The following is a 20,525-nucleotide window of genomic DNA, read 5'->3' as shown; positions in this document are numbered from 1 at the left end:
CCAGTCTGGTCTACAGAGTGAGTTCCAAGACAGCTAGGGCTATACAGAGAAACCTTGTCTCAAAAAAAACCCAAAAAAACCAAAAAACCAAAACAAAAAAATTTTAAAAAATATTAATAGTGTTTATAGAAATATTATGAAGAATAAATTATGTATGTATACATGTATGTATGTATGTATGTATGTGTGAGCTAGAAAAAGACCTGTTATATAGTAAGAGATCACTACTATTGCCATTATTACTGAATCATGGGTATAGTCGATGAAGTAGGTTATCTTTAGTGATCTCTTCATTATGTTTTATTACCATCAAAGCATTTTACTTGAGGAATTGGACTTGTGTAGTGAGCTAGTCCTATGGTTGAGCTGAATTGTAGTAAGAGCCCAGCATATTAAATTTAGAAGTATACAATAGGTTCATGCTTCACTCTACGTTCATCTTTTGCTATATATGTAACTTAACTCCAGAATGTATAATCCTATTAATGTAAAATAGAGATGCTATGCCATCTTACCAGGCTTCTTAAAAAATGTAAGTATGAAAGGGCAGAAGGTACTTGTTTGGGAGTAAATGCTTAATAAATTCTGTTCTTCTAGTCTGTCTATCCTACAGATGGACATCCTAGACATCCTTTCCATGTCAATAATAAAAGTCAAAATAAATAAATTACCTGGAAAATGTGAGGAACCATAGATTCTATAATCATATATATATGCATATGTGGAGATGGGTTTTTTAATTTGTAAGTTTTGAACACAGACAGAAAAGGGCTAAATATATAAAAGGACTTTGTAAGTGGAAAAAAACTATAAACACATTCTCCCATTCTTTTTCCTCTAGAACATAATATAACTTTCCAAGTACCTGATATGTTAAGGAATTATTGTAACCATCAAATTCCTTATTAGTCATGCATTTGCAAAGATTCTTATTGTACCAAATAGAGTTGTTCAAAGAAAAATTTTTACAGAATAAAAAGTACATGAATGTTACTATTTTTATGTATATGAATATATCACTAACTTTTGAAAGATAGATGAAAGAGTAATGTTACAGTTTTAAATATCAAGCTACTAAATAAGTAAAGGTGCTATAGCTGTGAATTTGCTTTAGATTCTATGTTTGGGATGAAATAAATTAATATGGATTCAAACAACTGTAGACAGAATGTAGGATGAATATAAAATTACTTTTAAAAACTAAAGTAATAGAAATAAAGCTGAGAGTAAAATATGAATAGGTATAACCAATTGTTAGTGAAGTCTCATCCCTTTGTTATAAGTTAAAGAAATTTAATGTTTATTTTTTTTGAAGTTTTGCTGTAGTTTTCCTAGACAAATGAGATAGCCCCTCACAGCTAACGATCTGATCCTTGAACCTTGACTCTGGAGCCACTTACATGTTTAGCAAGTTCTCTACCACCAATTTATGATGAGCCCCCTCTCTCCCATTTGATAAATATACATACCGTCATTTAACACATTTTCAAGATTTCTAAGAAATGCTGAACCTCCCTAGATTCTTTATTCACTCTCCTGTCCTCTGGCTTCTAGAAGACACTCATTGTTGGTTCCGTTCTCCTGTGTCTGATGCCCAGGACTTGAAACCGTGACCAGTACCTGAAGACAGTTAAGACAGGACCTCAACCACATGGCTAAATTTTAGTACCCAGTCATAGCAGACACTGCTACCACAGTTACCCAATGTTTTTAAGCCAAAACAAAGATGTAGTCTACTTGAGTCTTACCATACATGTCTCGCCATGTCTCACCTGGTGGCTGAAACACAGATGCTGATGACACAAAATCTGGTTTGGAACCTTCCTATACATATTAACTTAAATGCCCTCTTGCCTGAGTTTTTCATTTATAAATCAGCATAATGAAACAGCAATAGAGTTACCAAAAAGATTAAAATAGTTAACAAGTTTCAACTAGTTAGGACAGACATACAGCAAGGGTTGGGTAGCCCGTGCCTGTCTTATTTTTATTATTACCAACTCTTAAACTTCAACCTCATAAGTCAGAATAAAAAGATGAATATATAAATTGCAAACTGAAAGATGTTTGTCTTTACTGGTTATTAGATTTCAGTGGCATTACACAAATTTGACATTTGATGCTTTCTTTCAAGGGAGTGATATATCATATTAAACTTGAAAGTGATGAGAGCATATGAGACAAAATGAACTTAAAATCTTATAAAAATCTGTGATGATTTTTTTCTGTCCTCTTTGTAGCCAAAAGAAGCTCTCCAATCAACAGTCAGAGTCAGACCTGTGAATCACCAAATCAAGACGCAAGGCAGCAAGGAGAGGTTAGTTTGTTATAATCATGAGAAGAGGGGACTCTTTGAGGAGTACGTTGTGAGAGCTCAGACTTCAGCTTAGACTCATACCATGGCAAAACAGCTCTCTCCTCCATCCTGAACACTGAGCCTTGCTTGGTCAGATGTCTTCTGTCAGTCAAGTGTAAAAAGTTGATTTTTAAGCATCTTCCAATAGTCTAGGTATTGAAACAAAAGTGTATGAGTATTTTATCTCAACAACCAGTTTATAGTAAATAGGGCTTTATCTTGATGGCTAGCATGTAACAAAAAGTATTAGCTGTCATTCACCTGGCATCAAATAAAATGGCATGTGATCTCCCTTCACTCTCCACGTAATCTGTGCAAAGTAAAAACTTGATGCCTTCCATTAAAGTTGGGTTCTCTTTCTGACTCTCAGGAATAGCGTGATCTTCCACTCTACCTACAACCTAGGGTCTTTGGTGTAGCTCTTTAGCACATGTGGCTACTAATCCCTTGAAATATGGCTATAGTGAATTGAGAGTGTTAAACACGTAGGCCATTTTGAAAATATTGTATGAAAAAGGAAACATTAATGATTTTATATCATTCATATGTTGAAATGAGTTTAGATTTATAATATATTACTAAAATTAATTTCAAACATTCCTCTGTGTGTGTGTGTGTGTGTGTATGTGTGTGTGTGTCTATGCGCGCGCACACATGCACGCACTAGAAAATAAACTCAATTGTTATTCCTCGGGTGCCATCTTCTATTTTTTCTCCTCCTCCTCTCCCTCCTCTTCCTCCTCCTCCTTTTTTCTTGTAGAAGATATTTAAATGCCACCCCAGGACTTCTACCCTGCCTTGATCTTTGAGTTACCAGATGAAAGACATACTCAGCCTTTATATTTACAATGAGCCTTACACAACACAAGATCTGGGCAGCTGCCTACCCTCCATGCTGTTAGAATCTACTTTCCTATTACTAACTTGAGTTATTACTATGTTCTATCTGGCCTGCTCTTAACTGCAATTGGGCAGCCCTCGGAGCTATACTCTCTTGACCCTTTACCCATGTTGGCTTTCCCTTCCTCCTCTCCTGCACCTTCCTCCTCCTCGTGGTTCTCCTCCCCATCTCGAAAACCCCACAAAACCTAAACCCCACCTATTTCTCTTCTGCCCAGCTATTTGACATCTTTATTCACCAGTCAGAATTAACTTGAGAGCAGGGTTACAGGAGCTACAAGCAGACTCCTGCTCTTGGGGTCTGCACTCAGCATTGCAATAGACAGTAAAAGACAAAACCTCAACACTTTGCTTCTTTTCTGAGACAGGATCTCACACTGACCTAAGCTCATCAGGCTGGCTGGCTCACAAGCTCCAGGTCCTGTCTCTGCTACCCCTGGCAAGCTTAAGTGATTGTCCAGGGGTTCTGGGGATTGAACTCAGGTCATCATGCTTACAAGGCAAGGACTTTACTGACTAATCCATCTCCCCAGCCTCCTTTACTATTTTTAAGATTACTGATGGGGCTGATGATAGTTTTCATTATAGTTTGATTCAAAATGCTTTTCAAATATATACGTTTCTGTGTTTCCACTGTCAATTTTTGATTTGAAGGTTCCAGTTCAACAGATTTTTGTTTTTGCTTTAGTGAGGCTGGGCTGGAGCTAAGGTGTTCTCACATGGTAGGCAAGCGTCCTATCATTAAATTACTAAGACACACCCCCAGCCTTCTAACTTCTTTTTCATTTCCCCAGTCACCACAAACACATGAAGCATACTGATGCTACATGTCTTCAGATTTATCCTGAAGGCTTGTTTCAGGAGATTTCTAGTGGCATTTGTCTTTCTATAAAGTGCAAGTGGATCGTGTCTTATTTTTGCGTGTGAAAATAAAACATATAAGGGCTAAATTGCTTTGGCAAATGCCTGAGGGTCTTTGTACTTAAGCAGTTAATCTAGGATACCTGTGAAAATATTTCCCATTACCTGAGCAAAATTGCATGTGTCAGCTAAATGGAATTAAAATAAGTTACTCAATAAAATGAACCATTGAGTGTATGCTTACACACCATATAAAGGTCCCCATAGACAACTGAAAATTGTGTTATACCCATTTTTTATGCATAATGGGAAAATGTCCATCCTCAGGTTGCTTCCTGCTAAGCTGGCAATAAGCTGATCACCACACCCCTGTGTTGTCACAGTTATTGCTGGCATGTCTTTGCTGAATTAGGGGGTCCTTAACTCTACTGTACACACTGGATATAGATATGAAAAAGAAAACAATGAAGGGAGCAAAATGAAATAATACTTACAAAATACTGAAGCCTAAGGCTTGGAATGACACTGGTGCTTTCCAGAAATCTATTTCCATTGCTTTTTAGACATAGGAAACTCTCTTAAGTCTATGATCCTTTATTCTGCAAAGAAACCCTTCAATATGTATGACTCCGTGTGCATGAAGGAGGTAAGTCTAGAGAAAATGTTCAAGGCAGGGAAAGGAACTAATCTATTGTGTCACCTTCAAAAGGGACTTCAGGTGGTCAGTGAAGCACTGCAGTCGGATTCCATCTCACCTAAGGCCACCATCTCAGGCTGCCATCAGGGAAACTCCTTCGATGGAAGCTTGTCCTCCCAAACATCCCAGGAAAGAGGACCATCGCATTCAAGGTACTTCACTGGAAAGCTAGATAGAAAGTGAAATGTATCGCAGGTACCAAAAATTAGGCTGGGTTCTAGTTTCTTTTTCAGTCTTTATTCTTTAAAATATGGATGTGTGTTCTTCCTATGTATATAGCTTTAGCCAAGATATAAAATTGTAATTTCTAAATATATGCTATGAATGTCCCTCATTTCCTCATTTTAACAAATTAGGCTGGAAGTAGGAAGATATGTCAGATTTAATGAGATGCCTGATTAAATATCCAAGTGCAGAAATCCCAGTGATATTATAAGAAGATTACACTGCAGCTGTGATTAAAGCTCTGCTGTAGTGGATAAGGGTACTTTTCGTCAGTAAATCCCTGCATTGAAATGGGTGTTGCTAAAATGCTTTGAAATTATTAACTCTACTCCTTAAACTTTCCAACTCTTCCCTGTTAATTTGTGAACATATCAAATTTGCTTCAAATATGTTCTACAAGAACCAAGCTAATCTACCTCCCTAATGGAGGTCTACTCCCTAATCGAATGATGGAAACCCAGATTCAAAAGGAATGCCCTTTCACCTCGGGAGCCGTAATTCATAAGGCAATATGTGTATTTCTTTTTTTCCAATGAAAGTATTGTTTGGGTGATAGTACTTAAAAGTGTTAAATATTTTTTATTGACTTAAAATGTCTATGCCATAAAATCAAACCTGTTAAAGTTAATATTTTAATCCTTCCTTGATACATTTGCCAAGTTGTACAACTGTTACCAAAATCCATTTTAGAACATTTCGATCATCTACACGTGTGGTTAACTCCACTCCCATACAGACTTCAGAAAGTCTCCGATATACTTTCTGCTTTGTTGCATTTCTCAGCCCTGTGAACAAAAGGGTGGCTCAACTGGTATCTCACATCTGCCTCCTTTGATTTAGTGCAATGTTTTCAAGGAATTTTTATTTGCAACATTGCAACATTCCCCTCTATTGCTGAATATCCTTAGCTTGTAAAAATATATCAACATTTTTTACACATCACTGGGTGGATGGTTTGTTGCCATGCATTGTATATTATGAATAGCATTGCTGTGACCCTTCACTTAAATGTTTTATGGACATAAGTTCCCATTCCATTGGTGCATAGCCATGAGTAGAATTGCTGAATTATGTAGCAAATTTATACTCAAATTTGAAAAGAACTAACATTATTTTCCAAATGGTGGCCTTACTTTACACTCCTCCAACAACATATAAGACTTTGTATCCCCAGGAACATTTTTATTGTCTTTCTGTTTTTATTATAGTCACCCTAGTGGGTTCCTACTGTGGCCTTCATTTACTTTCACCTAATGACTAAGGATGCTAAGGATGCTTTCATATGCTTATGAGCTATCCAGAGGTACTCTTTTTATTAAAGGGCTATTCAAATTTTCCACCATTTTAATGGAAGTGTCTAAGAATTTTAAGAATTTTTAAACATTCTGCATAAAATATCTTATAAAAATGATTCACAGGTATCTCCTTCTAGTATCTCACTCGTCTTTTCATTTAATAGTTTTTAAATGATTTATCTATGCATGGCCCTAAACCAGATTATATAGGAATATTTACCTTTGAGTTCTTTCTCAGACTTATTGAAAACAAAAGGCCATGTAGAAAAGCATTTGAATTAAATAACAATGAGAAAGGAGGAGGGGGCATTAAGCATATATTATCATGACTCATATTTTCCTATTTAGGTTTCTGCAACTGTGTCTAGTATTGTATGCATGGTCTTTTTATTCACTGCATGCTTGCTGTTGGACCCATACCACTTCCAACTGCTATGAACTAAAGAGAGAAATGACGTGTAACCACGTGTGATAAAATAGGCACAAGACACACCTGCTGTGTTCATGGCTACCGAAAGGGATGAGGTGAGACGCATTGTCTCCTAGTAGTTCTGATGCTGAGCTGCATGTGTGGGAGGCTCTCCGATAGAATGCAGCCCACTCCTGACCCTAGCAATTGGCTTCTCCTTATGAGCTGGTTATGTCCTCAAAATCAATTTTCTCTTTGCAGGAAAGGTAGCACATGTTCACAGCTTATTTCCTGCCACTAAAATTTGGGGAATAGGGCTTGACAGCCTACTTTCAATTTTTAATGTTTCCAGAAGTGTTTTTGATGATAATATGCCTTTTAAGTTTTTGAAGTTTCAGTATGAATCTTCCTTGGATCTAGTGGAATAGACATAATCCACATTTGAATTTCCCATCCCTGTCTTAGGCTTCTGTGAAAGAATAATCATCTAATTTTCTTATAAGTCATTATGTATACATATATAAAAGATAAATATACACTGAGAATGTCATATGAGATTAAGAAACTAGGAGATTATATAATAGATAATGTAAAATTAAATAGTAGATAACATATATATCATATTATGTAATAGATAACAGTAAGAGGATAATAGACTATTATATAAATGTGTGCATATGCAAATATATGTATAAATAAATGTATAAATATTATATAAATCTATATAATATACTTGTATATTTGCATCACACTGTCAAGGTTTGTAGAGGGCCTTTGTCAGACTCAATAGTATTCTGAAATATGACAGATTATTTTGAAGTCTTAATGAGTGACTCTATATCTTCACCCTTGGTTTGCTGTAGACACTGTTTATCCAATAGTTTCCTAGATTTGACTTGTGCATCCAACTATTGCTTAATTTCAGCATCATCTGTTCTCTATATAAGCTAGGGAGTTCCTATATTATCATGACTCATATTATAAATCTTTAATAATTGTTTTTTAATTTCTATCTCTTGTCTTTTGGTTTACTATAACAACAAAAAGAAACCAGAAGGTGTCTTTTAGACCTTATTAGGCCATTTCTTTCATTAGGTCACCTAGTTTGTTGGACACATGTGTGTAACGTCCACACCAATGCAAACTTAGTCCTGCTTCTGCATGGCAGAATCTTCACCCGCCAGTTCCATCAGCACCCTTTCCTCTCTGTGAAGCCCACCAGTAGCTTCCTCAAAGTTCAGAAGTTTTATATACAAACTGTGTAGAAACTTTATATTAAAAAAACAATCACGTTTTTCGCTTCTTTTTAAAGGTTGTTCCTAGGTCAAGGTTCTACAACCTTTCTTCAAGTTTAGGGTTTTATCTCGTACCACAATCTGTCTTGCTTAGCCTTACTTCCTCAGCCTTCAGGTCTCTTTAAGACCACACATGACACAGAGCCTAGCTGCTCTCCAAACAAATTATACAAGAGAGAGGGAGAGAGAGAAGGAGAAGAAGAGGGAGAGGAAGAGGGAAGAGAGAGAGAGGGAGAGGAAGGGGAGGGAGAGGGAGGAGAGAGAGGAGAGGGAGAGGGAGGAGAGGGAGAGGGAGAGGGAAGAGAGGGAGAGGAAGGGGACGGAGAGGGAGGAGAGAGGAGAGGGAAAGGGAGGAGAGGGAGAGGGAGAGGGAGAAGGAAGAGAGTGAGAGGGAAGAGAGGGAGAGGGAGAGGGAAGAGAGGGACAGGGAAGAGAGGGAGAGGAAGGGGAGGGAGAGGGAGGAGAGAGAGGAGAGGAAGAGGGAGGAGAGGGAGAGGGAGAGGGAAGAGAGGGAGAGGAAGGGGACAGAGAGGGAGGAGAGAGGAGAGGGAAAGGGAGGAGAGGGAGAGGGAGAGGGAGAAGGAAGAGAGTGAGAGGGAGAGGGAGAGGGAAGAGAGGGAGAGGGAAGAGAGGGAGAGGAAGGGGAGGGAGAGAGAGGAGAGAGAGGAGAGGAAGAGAGAGAGAAGAGAGGGAGAGGGAGAGGGAGAGGGAGAGGGAGAGGGAGAGGGAGAGGGAGAGGGAGAGGGAGAGGGAGAGGGAGAGGGAGAGAACACCAATATAGATCTTCAGTGTTCTTATTCAGCACACTCTGAAAGTCATGGGCTGTCCCTTTATAGTGTATTACAGCATCCAACCACAGCAGAGCACAGGATTATCCTACAGTATGGTGTAAATACCAAGAAGCAGAGAACACTGAGAACTATCTTACAGACCAGCTACATCAAACAGTATTGATAATAATGTCACTAGCATTTTTTGTTTGTTTGTTTTGTTTTGTTTTCCGAGACAGGGTTTCTCTGTGTAGCCCTGGCTGTCCTGGAACTCACTTTGTAGACCAGGCTGGCCTCCAACTCAGAAATTCACCTGCCTCTGCCTCCCAAGTGCTGGGATTAAAGGGGTGCGCCACCACCACCAGGCTGTCACTATCATTTTATACACTATACATTTTATTATTAATTTTTCAGTTGTTGAATATACCTCTTCCACAAGTTTTATTTTTTATTCCAAAGTGTTTAATTTGATTTAATCTAAGAAGTAGTTTCTTGTTTGAAGTATAAGCTGGTGCCAGATACTTTTGAAAAGTTATAAAACCCAGCATTCAAATAAAATTTTGAGGCTGTAAAATATCCATATTTCATTTCTTGCATAGTTTTCTTGACCAATAGAGATTATAACTATAAGCAGAAAATAAAGTTCTTTTCTGGGAAAATGAAACTGTATTGATTGTAATCTGATGATGTATAAAAACCAAGCTAGCTAAAATGTCCCATCTTCTTATTCGTGAAAGGTTATTTTCTAACATTACTATATTCAAGCCATCTCTCTATCATCTATCTTCCCACCTATATATATTTCTTAATGTAAACACACACACACACACACACACACACACATTCCCATAGCAAAAAACAACCACATTATGTGAATTAGACATGAATCAGTAGGCACTTTGAAAAAAAAAAAAAAACGGTTGTCCTTGCTCTGCCCAGAGACAGTGGCTGGTTACCATGGAAATTTATGCACAAGTTAGACCGCTTAGCAAATGCTGTGTTAATGTATCTGCATTGGAGGAGTTCTTGTGTTTATTGAACTTGAAGAAAGAGCCTTAATAACAAAGCTGTGCAAATATCCTAGCAACGGACGGAAGCTGTCTACCTACATCAAGGCACGCCGACTCACTCTGGCTTTTGCTCTGACCTTGACTGAACTCAGTATTACTCTTTCCTGCACACTGCAATCAGTGAACAAGTAGCTAGTTTTTAAAATTAATGTAAGATTACATCTTTAATTACCATTGCATAGGCATAACTCACGCTTCATTAAATGCCGCAGAGGGTCAAGACTGATTCCCTCATTTCTCTGCTAGCACAAACTGTTATTTCCAGAACAGTCACTTGTGTTCAGTTGTTCTCACAACGTGTGCCTTTTCTTTCTCTCTCATCTATCAGTGCTCGTTAATGATAACCTGGTTTCCCAAAACTGTACTTGGTCTGGGAATAGCTTAAAGCAGTTTTACCTTTCCAAAAGGCTTTTCTTACCATAATTCCTTATTGTGTACACATAACTACAGAAATACTTAAATCTATTCATTAACTCATATTTATAATTCTAGATTAATATTCAAAGTATTGAGAAATAAGAAGTCCTCCTCCATGTGCCCATTAGGTAAATAAATGCCACCAATTTCTCTGTAAGTGAGCCTCTCTTCATTTATTCATGTTTTTCATTTATAACTAAAATTATATTCATATTTGATTATGAATTTTTCATGTTTTCCTACTCTCTCAAGGTTTAATTCAGTGAAAATGGCTTTTAACTTCCGCTGGCTAGGTAATTGCATATTATAATCCTGTTCCAGATAAAATACTTTATCATTTTTACTTTTTAATGACCATTCCAACCAGTAGAACTCACACTTCAAGTTACATAATAGAATAACTGAAAGACAACTAAAGGTACATAAGGTTCAAATTATTTGCCACTGAATTCCCAACTTGTTGCTCTTGTTGTTGTTGCTGCTGTTGTTTTTGTTCTTGTTGTTGTTGTTGTTTTCAGGGGGTCATTGAGGGGTAGACATTTTGGGTACCAGTGAATTACTCCCATGGGATGGAAAGCTAATGGTACTTCTAGGAAGAAGCCCAGCTCAGGCAAGAAAGTGAGGTGAGAGCTGGAGGGCTGGGAGCCACCAAGATGTGATAGCTGAGATCAGAGGCAGGGGACAGCAAAGGAACAAAGATCCCTGGAGTCTTGGCATGAAAGTAATTGTTACAGACCTGAGGAGGAGGAAGAGGGAGGCACAAAAGTGTCAACCAGAAAGGCTGGAAGTAGAGATCCCCCAGGATATCAGACAGAAAGCAACAGTTACAGATAGATCCTAAAGGTAGATGATGCAGTAAAAGGAAGTTTCACATTGACTATGAAGCAGAGAAACACTAGCCACAGAGAGGGAAAGAAAAGGCAAGCCTTATTAGAATATGCAAGTATCTCCTATTAAGAGGGTTAGGTGGGCCATAGATGTGAGGGTTCACCCAGGATCACTAGGTTTGATTTTTTTTATAGGTTCCTGAGGAACTATTATCTCCAGGCTTCTCCTTGGTTAGTCCTGCATGATTTCCTCCTTTGAATGTCTCTTTTCTCCCTGTTGGACATTTTTGTACCAGAGCAATCTTGGGGTGGGGGGGGGCAAGTTTGGGAGCAAGAAACTGCCAGTCTCAAAGAGGCCATACCTGTTTCCCAGATCAACCCAAGTTCCCCTTTTCCTTCTTCACTTTCAAGTAGTTTACTCCATATCAAATAGCTGAAATATGAACCTGTGATTACACTAGTTAGGGACATATTCTTAGTCTCCGGTCACAAATTTATTTATATCCATGGAGTCTTGCTGTTTTGTGGCCCATCATTCAATGAACTGACAAGCTCTGTTAAAAGAAAAAAAAGAAAGGATGAAAAAATAAGAAAAGGCAGAAAAGAATAAAAAGAGGAGGGAAGGAGAAGGAGAAGAAGGAGAAGAAGAGGAACAGGAGGAGGAGAAGGAGAAGATGAGTAAGAGGAGGAGGAAGAGGAGGAGGAAGAAGAAGAAGGAGAAGGGGAAGGAGAAGAAGAAGAAGAAGAAGAAGAAGAAGAAGAAGAAGAAGAAGAAGAAGAAGAAGAAGAAGAAGAAGAAGAAGAAGAAGAAGAAGAAGAAGAAGAAGCAGAAGCAGCAGCAGCCACAATAAGTCACTAGTTTCAGTAGACTAGACTCAGTGTAGAGAAAGACATAAATTTAGTCATCTGGTGTCCTGGGACAATCATGGTGTTTGCATTTAGTAGTTGTTTTGACTGTTGGTCTAGAAGGGGAGAAATCATCCTTTACATGTTTATCTAGGACAACTGTTCTACAAATCCAAATTTATTAAAGGATTTAAGGACTACCAGGGGATACTATTTAGGACAAAACTTCTTAGAAATTTTAGTAGGAAATTTTAGGGGAAGCCCTGATGTCTGTTTTCTTCACATCTTCCCTTTTTCTTGTGTTCCTTGGGGATGTCAGTATTCCATTGGAATCCCATAGGAACAATGTCCCAAGGATTTGGAAAATTTAGGAGATTGCCTAACTAAAAACTATAAAATTTGAGAACTCTAAGGTATGATGTCAAAGGAGACAGTTTATAATAACTATAGCTACTCAAAAGTGGGAGTAATTCTTCTGACCTGCTGATATCGGCTTTCATCACGGAAGATTAGTCAGGAAAATAACAGCTTTCACTGACTCGTATGAATTAGATGGCTGTCATGAAGTCTTGGGGACCTAATTACACAGCTGGTAGCCAGCCAGCCTCCTATTTTTCTTTTCTTTGTAGATCTAACATGGGAAAGAATTCTCGTTAACTTAGGTGTAAATGATAGGCTTAGAGGAATAAGTTCTATCATGATTCTTTAAGGAAGAGAAATGGAATTTGGGGAGGGGAGAGAAATGAAAGTAAGTCTCTCAGAAAATGTGTAGAAATGAAAGTCAAGGTTATTGCTTTCCATCAAGCTAGTGCTGAGGGTATAACAAGTCAAGTTCAGAAGGCAATAAAAAACACAGTGATAATTTGAAAAGAGCATGAAAGAGGTTCTTTGCAATAAATAAATAAATGAATAAATAAATTTTAGTTGAAATTCAGTACACTAACAGCTTGCACACCAGAGCATGCAAATAGAAAATAAGATTGAAATAGATAGCATGCGATGGCACACCTATTATCCCAACACTCAAGAGACTGAAGCAAGAATATCATGAGTTCAAGTCCAGGCTGGGCTATTTAGGGAGTTGGAAAGCTTCCTGAACTACATGACAAGTTATCTCAAAACTAAAGAAGAATCTATAGGACTCTGCAATAAATTTAAAATTGTCCTGTAACTGATGATCAAACTATTGTAGTTCCCGATCCACTGTATGTGAAAATTCAGGGTATTATCAAAAGCATATTTAATATGTTTTCCATTCCAGTTAGTAATTTAGTGTGTGGCATCCAAAGTGCTTGACTTTTTGTATTTAGTTTTCTACTTTCTAGTTAAACTACTCAGAATATTCAACTATTGGACACCACTAAAGGCTGGCTCAACAGTTAAGTACACTGCATCCTTGACTGACAACCTAAGTATATCTCTCTAATCCACCTAGTAGAACGAGGGACCTGATGGCCCCAAATTGTCTTCTCATCTCCACGCCCACAGTGGTACAAGTACCAACATTCATGCACACACACACACACACACACACACACACACACATACACAGTAAAATACAATAAAATTTGAAAAAAATGCTGCAAGTTTTTTAAAGACAGCAATAACATTCAAAACTTTCATCTACTTGATGGTTGCCACTAGATACAGTAGAAGATGTTGGTAACAATAGTAAAAACAACACTGTGGCAGGAACTTTGATAAGGGAGTAATAGAAAGGGCTGTGAAAATAGTAAGCAGGGTACCAGATGTTATGATCTAGGCTTGTTTTTATTTTTAAATATTTCTACAATGTTCAGGGGTTTTGTGTGTGTGTGTGTGTGTGTGTGTGTGTGTGTGTGTGTGTGTGTGAGTGTGTGATTGCATGTATGAGTGTGTGTTGTGTGGGTATGTGTGTGTTGTGATTCTTGATGAAAGTGTGAAGCAGAACAAATGTTCCACCAAACACTCAAATCTCTACTCCATGTCATTTACTCTCAATAGCAGACAGCTATGTCTCACATTATTAATTTTATACCACTGGTAAGTTATGGATCTTCAATCCAGGACAAGCCAATAATCCTAGCACTTGGGAAGCAGTGTTAAGAGAATCAAGAGATTAAGGCCAGATCACACTTCATAAGGAGACCCATCTCAGTCAAGCATGCAGACAATGAACAAACACTTAAATCCCCAAAATATGTGACTTGGAAGTTCAGGAACCTTATCTGTCACTCTCAGTGGCTGCATTTCTTTTCAAGAAGTTATTTCTTCATGTGGGGTAGGATTTCAGCCCTTCCTTTCTGCATCATCTAAGCCAGAAGGAAATGGTGCTTGAAGATCAAGCTTCCAGTTTAGATTCAAGGTGACTTCAGCTCCCAGGAACCTGGTGTTATTTGGTCATTTACTTCCTGTCATTCTTACTGTGCTGTATGTTCCACAAGAAAGACTTCTGCACCGATGGTTGCCCTAGTTTGGGCTGCTGTAACATACTGCTTTCTAAACAGGGAATATGTATTGCTGACAATCCTGGAGGCTGCACGTCCAAGATTGTGGCATCAGGATGGTTGCATTTGCATTCAGACTGATGACTTTTGATGTTCCCATGTGATAGGAAGACAGCGAGAGGGGCCTCAGAAATCCTTTTCCTAGAGGGTGTTATACCTAGAAGTGAAGACTTGTGGCTCAATTATTCCCCATCCCTAACTACTAGCACATTGGGATTTCAAATATTAATTTTGAAGGACAAAAACATTACATTTAGTGCTCCTAAGATATCTAACATAATGTATTAATCTAAGTAATTGTTTACAATTATTCTTTAGTAAGCTGATCACTAGTTAGTGAACATATCATGCATTTAAATGAAATAATAGCATTCCAGAGCTTTGAGAGTTTTTGAGTATATATATAAAACAAGAATTTTCAGAGATTCAATTTCATAGTAATAAGACTTTAGTTTGTTTAGATTGGTTCTGTTTCTTTCATTCTTTTACATAACACTTTCACAATTGAACATAAATGCTCCATACAGTAAATAAGAAAAACATCATTCCTGCTTTTAATTTTGTCATACCTTATAGCTCAGGAAACATCATGACTTGAGTCCCATCAATGTCTCTGTCTCTGCCTATCATTGTTGCCCATTTCCCAAATTACTCCTCAACTGTACCACCAACATAGGATGCTCATGTCCAACTCGTGATGTTTTGAAATCAATACCTTTATGAGTGTGGTTCCATTTAACTTAAAATAGCAGCTTGCCTTCCTGAGCCAACTGTACTTTTACATTGCTGTTTCCTACCCATCCTTCAAAACTCTTGATGTGTCTACTTTCAAGAAATGCTAAACAAACATGGAATGGACTAGACTAAGTAGATGGTCTGTAGAGTGAGCTGTGCAAGGCATGAGTGAATGAGTGAAGAAGTGGAATGTGGAGCCTTACAGGATTGTGTTGCCCTTGGGAGGCCTGCTGTCAGTGTAATCATCTTCTCTCTGTCACTGCGATCAGGGCCTCTCTTGTGATACCACCGTGCCAGAGGTCACGCTATGCCACCTACTTCGATGTTGCTGTTCTCCGCTGCCTTCTCCAGCCCCACTGGTCTGAGGAAGGCACTCAGTGGTCCCTGATGTACTATCTACAAAGGCTGCGACACATGCTGGAAGAGAAGCCAGAAAAGACCCCAGATACAGATATTCCTCTCCTGCCCAGGCCCAGAAGTAGCTCGATGGTGGCAGCAGCTCCCTCGCTAGTGAACACCCACAAGACCCAAGTAAGACAAACGGGCTCCATTGTCGCCATGGGCTATCAATGTCAGCATTTTCTGTTTCTCTCCTGGCTTCAAGTTCTTATGGTTTCCCTTCCTAAACCTTGTTTGGTGACTAGGTCCCTTGCAATTACCCTTCCCTTCTCTTGTATGACTAGAACCTTTGGCGGCTCTTTAGCTATTGACACTCTCATCACTATTGACAGACGTATACATTTTGTGCATGCTAATTTACTATGTCTTTGTTTATGCAAAATATTGAAAATAGGGTTTCCTGGAAAATCAGGGAATCAGTTAGAATGGGATTTTGACATGCAACCTAGTAATTACTAATATCATAAAATGTGCAGCATTAGCATTTTACAGAATGTGATTCAACTTTTTGCATAACTCAAAATCTTACGAGTCTCAAAGCCACCATTACTTTTTGATATACAGGCTTAAAACTTATTGTGGCTATTGAGAGAAGTAATCTGAATCCTTCCTGATTTGGTAACCTTCCTATGAAGGTTGCGTTCTGACAAATGATGCCCACATGTCAATCAAGAACAGGTTCTTCCCATCATTCTCATCAGCTACACATTATGAAAACACAGAGGAGTGATTCATTTGCAGGACAGTTCAGCCATTTAATTGCGGTTAAACTTGAGTGGGTTTGTCAGAAAATGTTTTCCTGCATTCTAAAGATAAACACTGCTTTGATAGTAGATGTCCTGCCACCATGAATACCTCCTGTAGTGAGTTATTAACTAGAAATTCTCTTAGCTCAGAAAGATCTGGGTGAGTTTGAAGAATGAGAAAATGATCAAAATATATCAAATAAAATGTTTTAATTAGATAGATAGATAGATAGATAGATAGATAGATAGATAGATAGATAGATATTCTCTATTTTGTTGGTATTTTGGATCCAGGGCTACATGGCCCCAGTGTTAAAATTTGCAAACATAGTTAAAATTAATATGAAATATGTCTTTCAAAGCATAATTTAAATCCCAGAAGTTCAATCATGCAATTTAAAAGTTTTATAAATCTCAGAGCAACAGGAATAACTCCATTAAAAAGATAACACTTCAATAAAATAAGCATTGGGATGTTCCGAGTACCTAGTCATTGTGTTTATTCTCTGTTAAGGATCTCACCATGAAGTGTAATGAAGAAGAAAAATCTCTGAGCCCTGAGGCTTTTTCCAAAGTCTCACTGACCAATCTCCGAAGATCTGCAGTCCCAGACCTGTCTTCAGACCTGGGCATGAACATTTTTAAGAAGGTGAGTATGCGTTTTAATATCTCAAAGATTTAGAAAGCCAGGGGGGCATGTTGTCTCTTGATCTGCCACAGGGTTCAGGGGTAGAAAAGGGAGGAAATACCAGGGTAACAGTGACTCACAATCTGACTCTGTAACCAAATGCATGTGTGTGTCTGTGTTTGTGTCTGTTTGTATATGTAATTATGTGTGTATATATGTGTGTATGTGTGTAGATATGTGTGTATGTATATGTAATCATGTGTATATGTGTAGGTATGTGTATGTATCCTATTCTCAATGTTTCCTGTGGTTGTCATGAAGACCCCCATGATGCAATGTGTATAGAGGTTAGGAGTGTGGTTGTGCTAGTTTTTATTTCTATGTGTCCATTTCATTAATCAAATACTTTATATAAATAGTATTCATCTAATCCACTGAAATTCTATTCTAATTCTTCAGAACAGGGATTAACCCAGAAGAATTAGGCAGTTTGCTAAAGTTTAACCCCAAACTCAAAGACAAAACTTCTATCTAAAACGTTTACATTCTGTCTCCCTTTTATCATTGTATGGAATCAATCAACTAGGAGGTGATATGTGCTCATTTATATGTAGCAGCTTTGTTTTCCCTTTTCAAAATTATTTGTTTAATTATGTCAATTAAGAACATAAAAATAATATTTACTTATCATCTCAACTTGTTACTAAATAATGAGTGTGTCTCCTTCATTAATAAACAGTAGTAGGCACTGACCATCATTTTTCTAACAACGTTCACAATTACAGGAAAAAAAGGAGAGATTTTTCTATTTCCGCTGCACATAGTTTTTTGGAATAGCTTTATAAATCTAAGGGCCCAGGCCTGCCCAGAATAATGCAATCAAAATTGCTGAAAGCTAGATTCAGATATGGATATATATTTCTAAAGCTTTCTACATTCTAAATATTTCAAAAGGCATTCTAAACTCCAACTTACCCTTGATCTTGAGCTGGTTTTGGTATGAATATTAGATTTGTACCAATGTCTGTTGTGTGTCCTCTTTGACTGTCTGTGTAAATAGTGAACATGCTAACTAGAACCAAACTTTGGAAGGTAGAACAGTTAAAGGAGACAGGTCCCAGGGGACAGGGGTGGGGGCGGGTTGCAGGTCAAGGCACCGCTCCTTTCCACCAGTGCTTCTCCACTTTAATGGGCATCAGGGAGCAGAGGCACACTCGGGGCTTGTTATAACATACGTCACTGGGTGTTTCCTTCTTAATTTTAAATGTTAGCTATGTCTGAGGGTGAAGCTGCAAGCTTGAGCTTCTAGCAGGTTCTGAAAGGATGCTGCTGCTCATGGTTCAGGGTCTTCTCTTTGAGAACCAGTGCTCAAACTCATTCAGCAGAAAGACTTCCAGAATGCATCAAATTTTGCTTGGTTTCTCTCCCTCTGTTAAGACCCTCTTGTGACATTTCCCCCATGTCTATTGGATGGCACTCAGCGACAGCCTGGGAGTCCTTCTCCTCGAACATTTCCTGTTTTGACTCTTACAGTGCTTGGCCTTGTGTCTGACTTGATCTCTCCTCATTGCAGTTCAAAAGTCGCAAAGAAGACCGAGAGAGGAAGGGCTCCATTCCATTCCACCACACAGGGAAGAGGAGACCTAGACGAATGGGTGTACCATTCCTGCTGCACGAGGACCACCTAGATGTCTCGCCCACCCGCAGCACATTCTCCTTTGGCAGTTTCTCTGGGCTTGGAGAAGATAGGAGAGGCATTGAAAAGGGAGGCTGGCAAACCACCATCTTAGGTGACTACAAAGACCTTCCGGGTAGCGTACAGCACAAGTAACCTATTTGAGAATCTGGATCTCAGGATCCCTTCCGAGTTTAGATCTGTCTTCATCAGTTCATTTGAGCACACTGGGCCCGAATGCAAGTGCTCTAATATTGAAATAATGCTGAGGATTTTTCACAACCAAAGAAATGCAGATAATTTAATTAACTATGCAAGAAGTCTCTATGATTATCCAGTAAATGTTATATTACTTAGATCATTAAAGATGCAGAAGCATGACCGTAGAGGATTCTGTATATTAACTTTCATTTTTTGCTCATCTAAAGATGCATTTTTACCTAACTCTGCTATTTAATAAAATAAGGAAAGCAAAGGAAATATACCTTGGATGTTAAGAAAGGAAGCTTAAAATCAGAAGCTGACAGCCAGCGAGCTACAACAGATGGTCTCTGACATTTGTCTTAGATTGGGGCTGACCCTATCACAGGCAATTTCATCAGTCATCTTGACCTTGACTGTCTGAAGTCAAGAGCAATTCTTGCTATTTTAGTTGAACCACATGCTCTCCTTCACATTGTCTCACTTCATTGCTGTCCTCTAGAGAGAAAACCCAATCTCAACAGACACCCTTCTAGATTTTAAAAGCCTCTTGGTATTCTCCTCCAACTCAGGGAAACTGACCCGGCGCGGCAGCTCAGATGCAGCCACTGAGATGGAAAGCCTGAGTGCCAGGCACTCCCACTCCCACCACACCCTGGTGAGCGACCTCCCAGATCACTCCAACAGCCACGGAGAGAACACGGTCAAGGAAGGTGGGTCCAGCAGGAATCCGTGGGAAAGAGTCGGGATAGAGAGGGAGTGCAGATTTCTTTCACTGTTTCCCGTTCTTAAGGTGTCCCAATTAGGGTTTCTATTGCTATGATGTAACACCATGACAAAAAGCAACTTGGGGAGGAAAGGGTTTATTTGGCTTATGCTTCTACATCACTGTTCATTGTAAAATGAAGTCAGAACAGGAACTGGAATGGGACAGGAACCTGGAGGCAGGAACCTAGAGGCAGGAACCTGGAGGCAGGAACCTGGAGGCAGGAACCTGGAGGCAGGAGCTGATGCAGAGGCCATGGAGAAATGCTTTTTACTGCCTTGCTCTTCAGGGCTTACTTGGCTGCTTTGCTCATAGAACTCTGGACCACTAGCCCATGGATGGCACTACTCATAATGGGCTGGCCCTCCCCTATCAATCACTAATCAAGAAAATGCCCTAGAGGCTTGCCTACAGCCTGATCTCATGGAGACATTTTCTTAACTGCGGTCTCCTCTTTTCAGATGACTTTAGCTTCTGACAAGTTGGCACCTGACTACCCAGCACACCATGTTAATTGTTCCCTGCATCATTATAGCTTCAAAACCTGGCACTCTTTCCCGTATATTGCTCAGACACCTTCTTGTTAAGTATTATTCACATACCGCTTTAGTAGCAGGAGCTGTTTGACATTACTTAATGAGCACTATACCTCCAGGGGGAAAGCAAGGGCAAAACACTCACACATATTCTAAAAGATCATAAGCTGAAGGCCGGAAAATGTCTACACTCGTTGCTTGTCCACCTCCATGCTAGACCTTCAAGGCGGGCAGTGCCTACAAGTCAGTGGGAATGAAGTCAAACCTCTCTAAGGCTACTGGATAATTTTTCTGACAGTTACTGGATGATCCTTGCAGCTTATGTGGAGCAAATATGTGTCTCTGGGTTGTACCCATACAATTTCTTACTCTCTACTTAGAACAG

General features: G+C 38.9%; 1 protein-coding gene across 5 annotated transcripts in view; it reads left to right on the top strand.

The window, feature by feature from the left end:
- Positions 1 to 20,525, top strand: part of Unc80 (unc-80 homolog, NALCN channel complex subunit) — a 181,223-nt gene that overhangs the window by 13,279 nt on the left and 147,419 nt on the right. For all 5 annotated transcript variants that reach the window (XM_052193540.1, XM_052193538.1, XM_052193537.1 and 2 more), the window contains exons 6-11: positions 2,241 to 2,317; positions 4,827 to 4,966; positions 15,459 to 15,720; positions 16,849 to 16,983; positions 18,536 to 18,752; positions 19,411 to 19,551. In XM_052193540.1, the coding sequence (XP_052049500.1) occupies positions 2,241 to 2,317; positions 4,827 to 4,966; positions 15,459 to 15,720; positions 16,849 to 16,983; positions 18,536 to 18,752; positions 19,411 to 19,551 (972 nt within the window). The remainder of the gene's footprint in view (positions 1 to 2,240; positions 2,318 to 4,826; positions 4,967 to 15,458; positions 15,721 to 16,848; positions 16,984 to 18,535; positions 18,753 to 19,410; positions 19,552 to 20,525) is intronic.

The sequence above is a fragment of the Apodemus sylvaticus genome, chromosome 9 (assembly GCF_947179515.1).
Source record: "Apodemus sylvaticus chromosome 9, mApoSyl1.1, whole genome shotgun sequence".
NCBI lineage: Eukaryota > Metazoa > Chordata > Mammalia > Rodentia > Muridae > Apodemus > Apodemus sylvaticus.
This window is presented reverse-complemented; position numbering and strand designations above follow the sequence as displayed.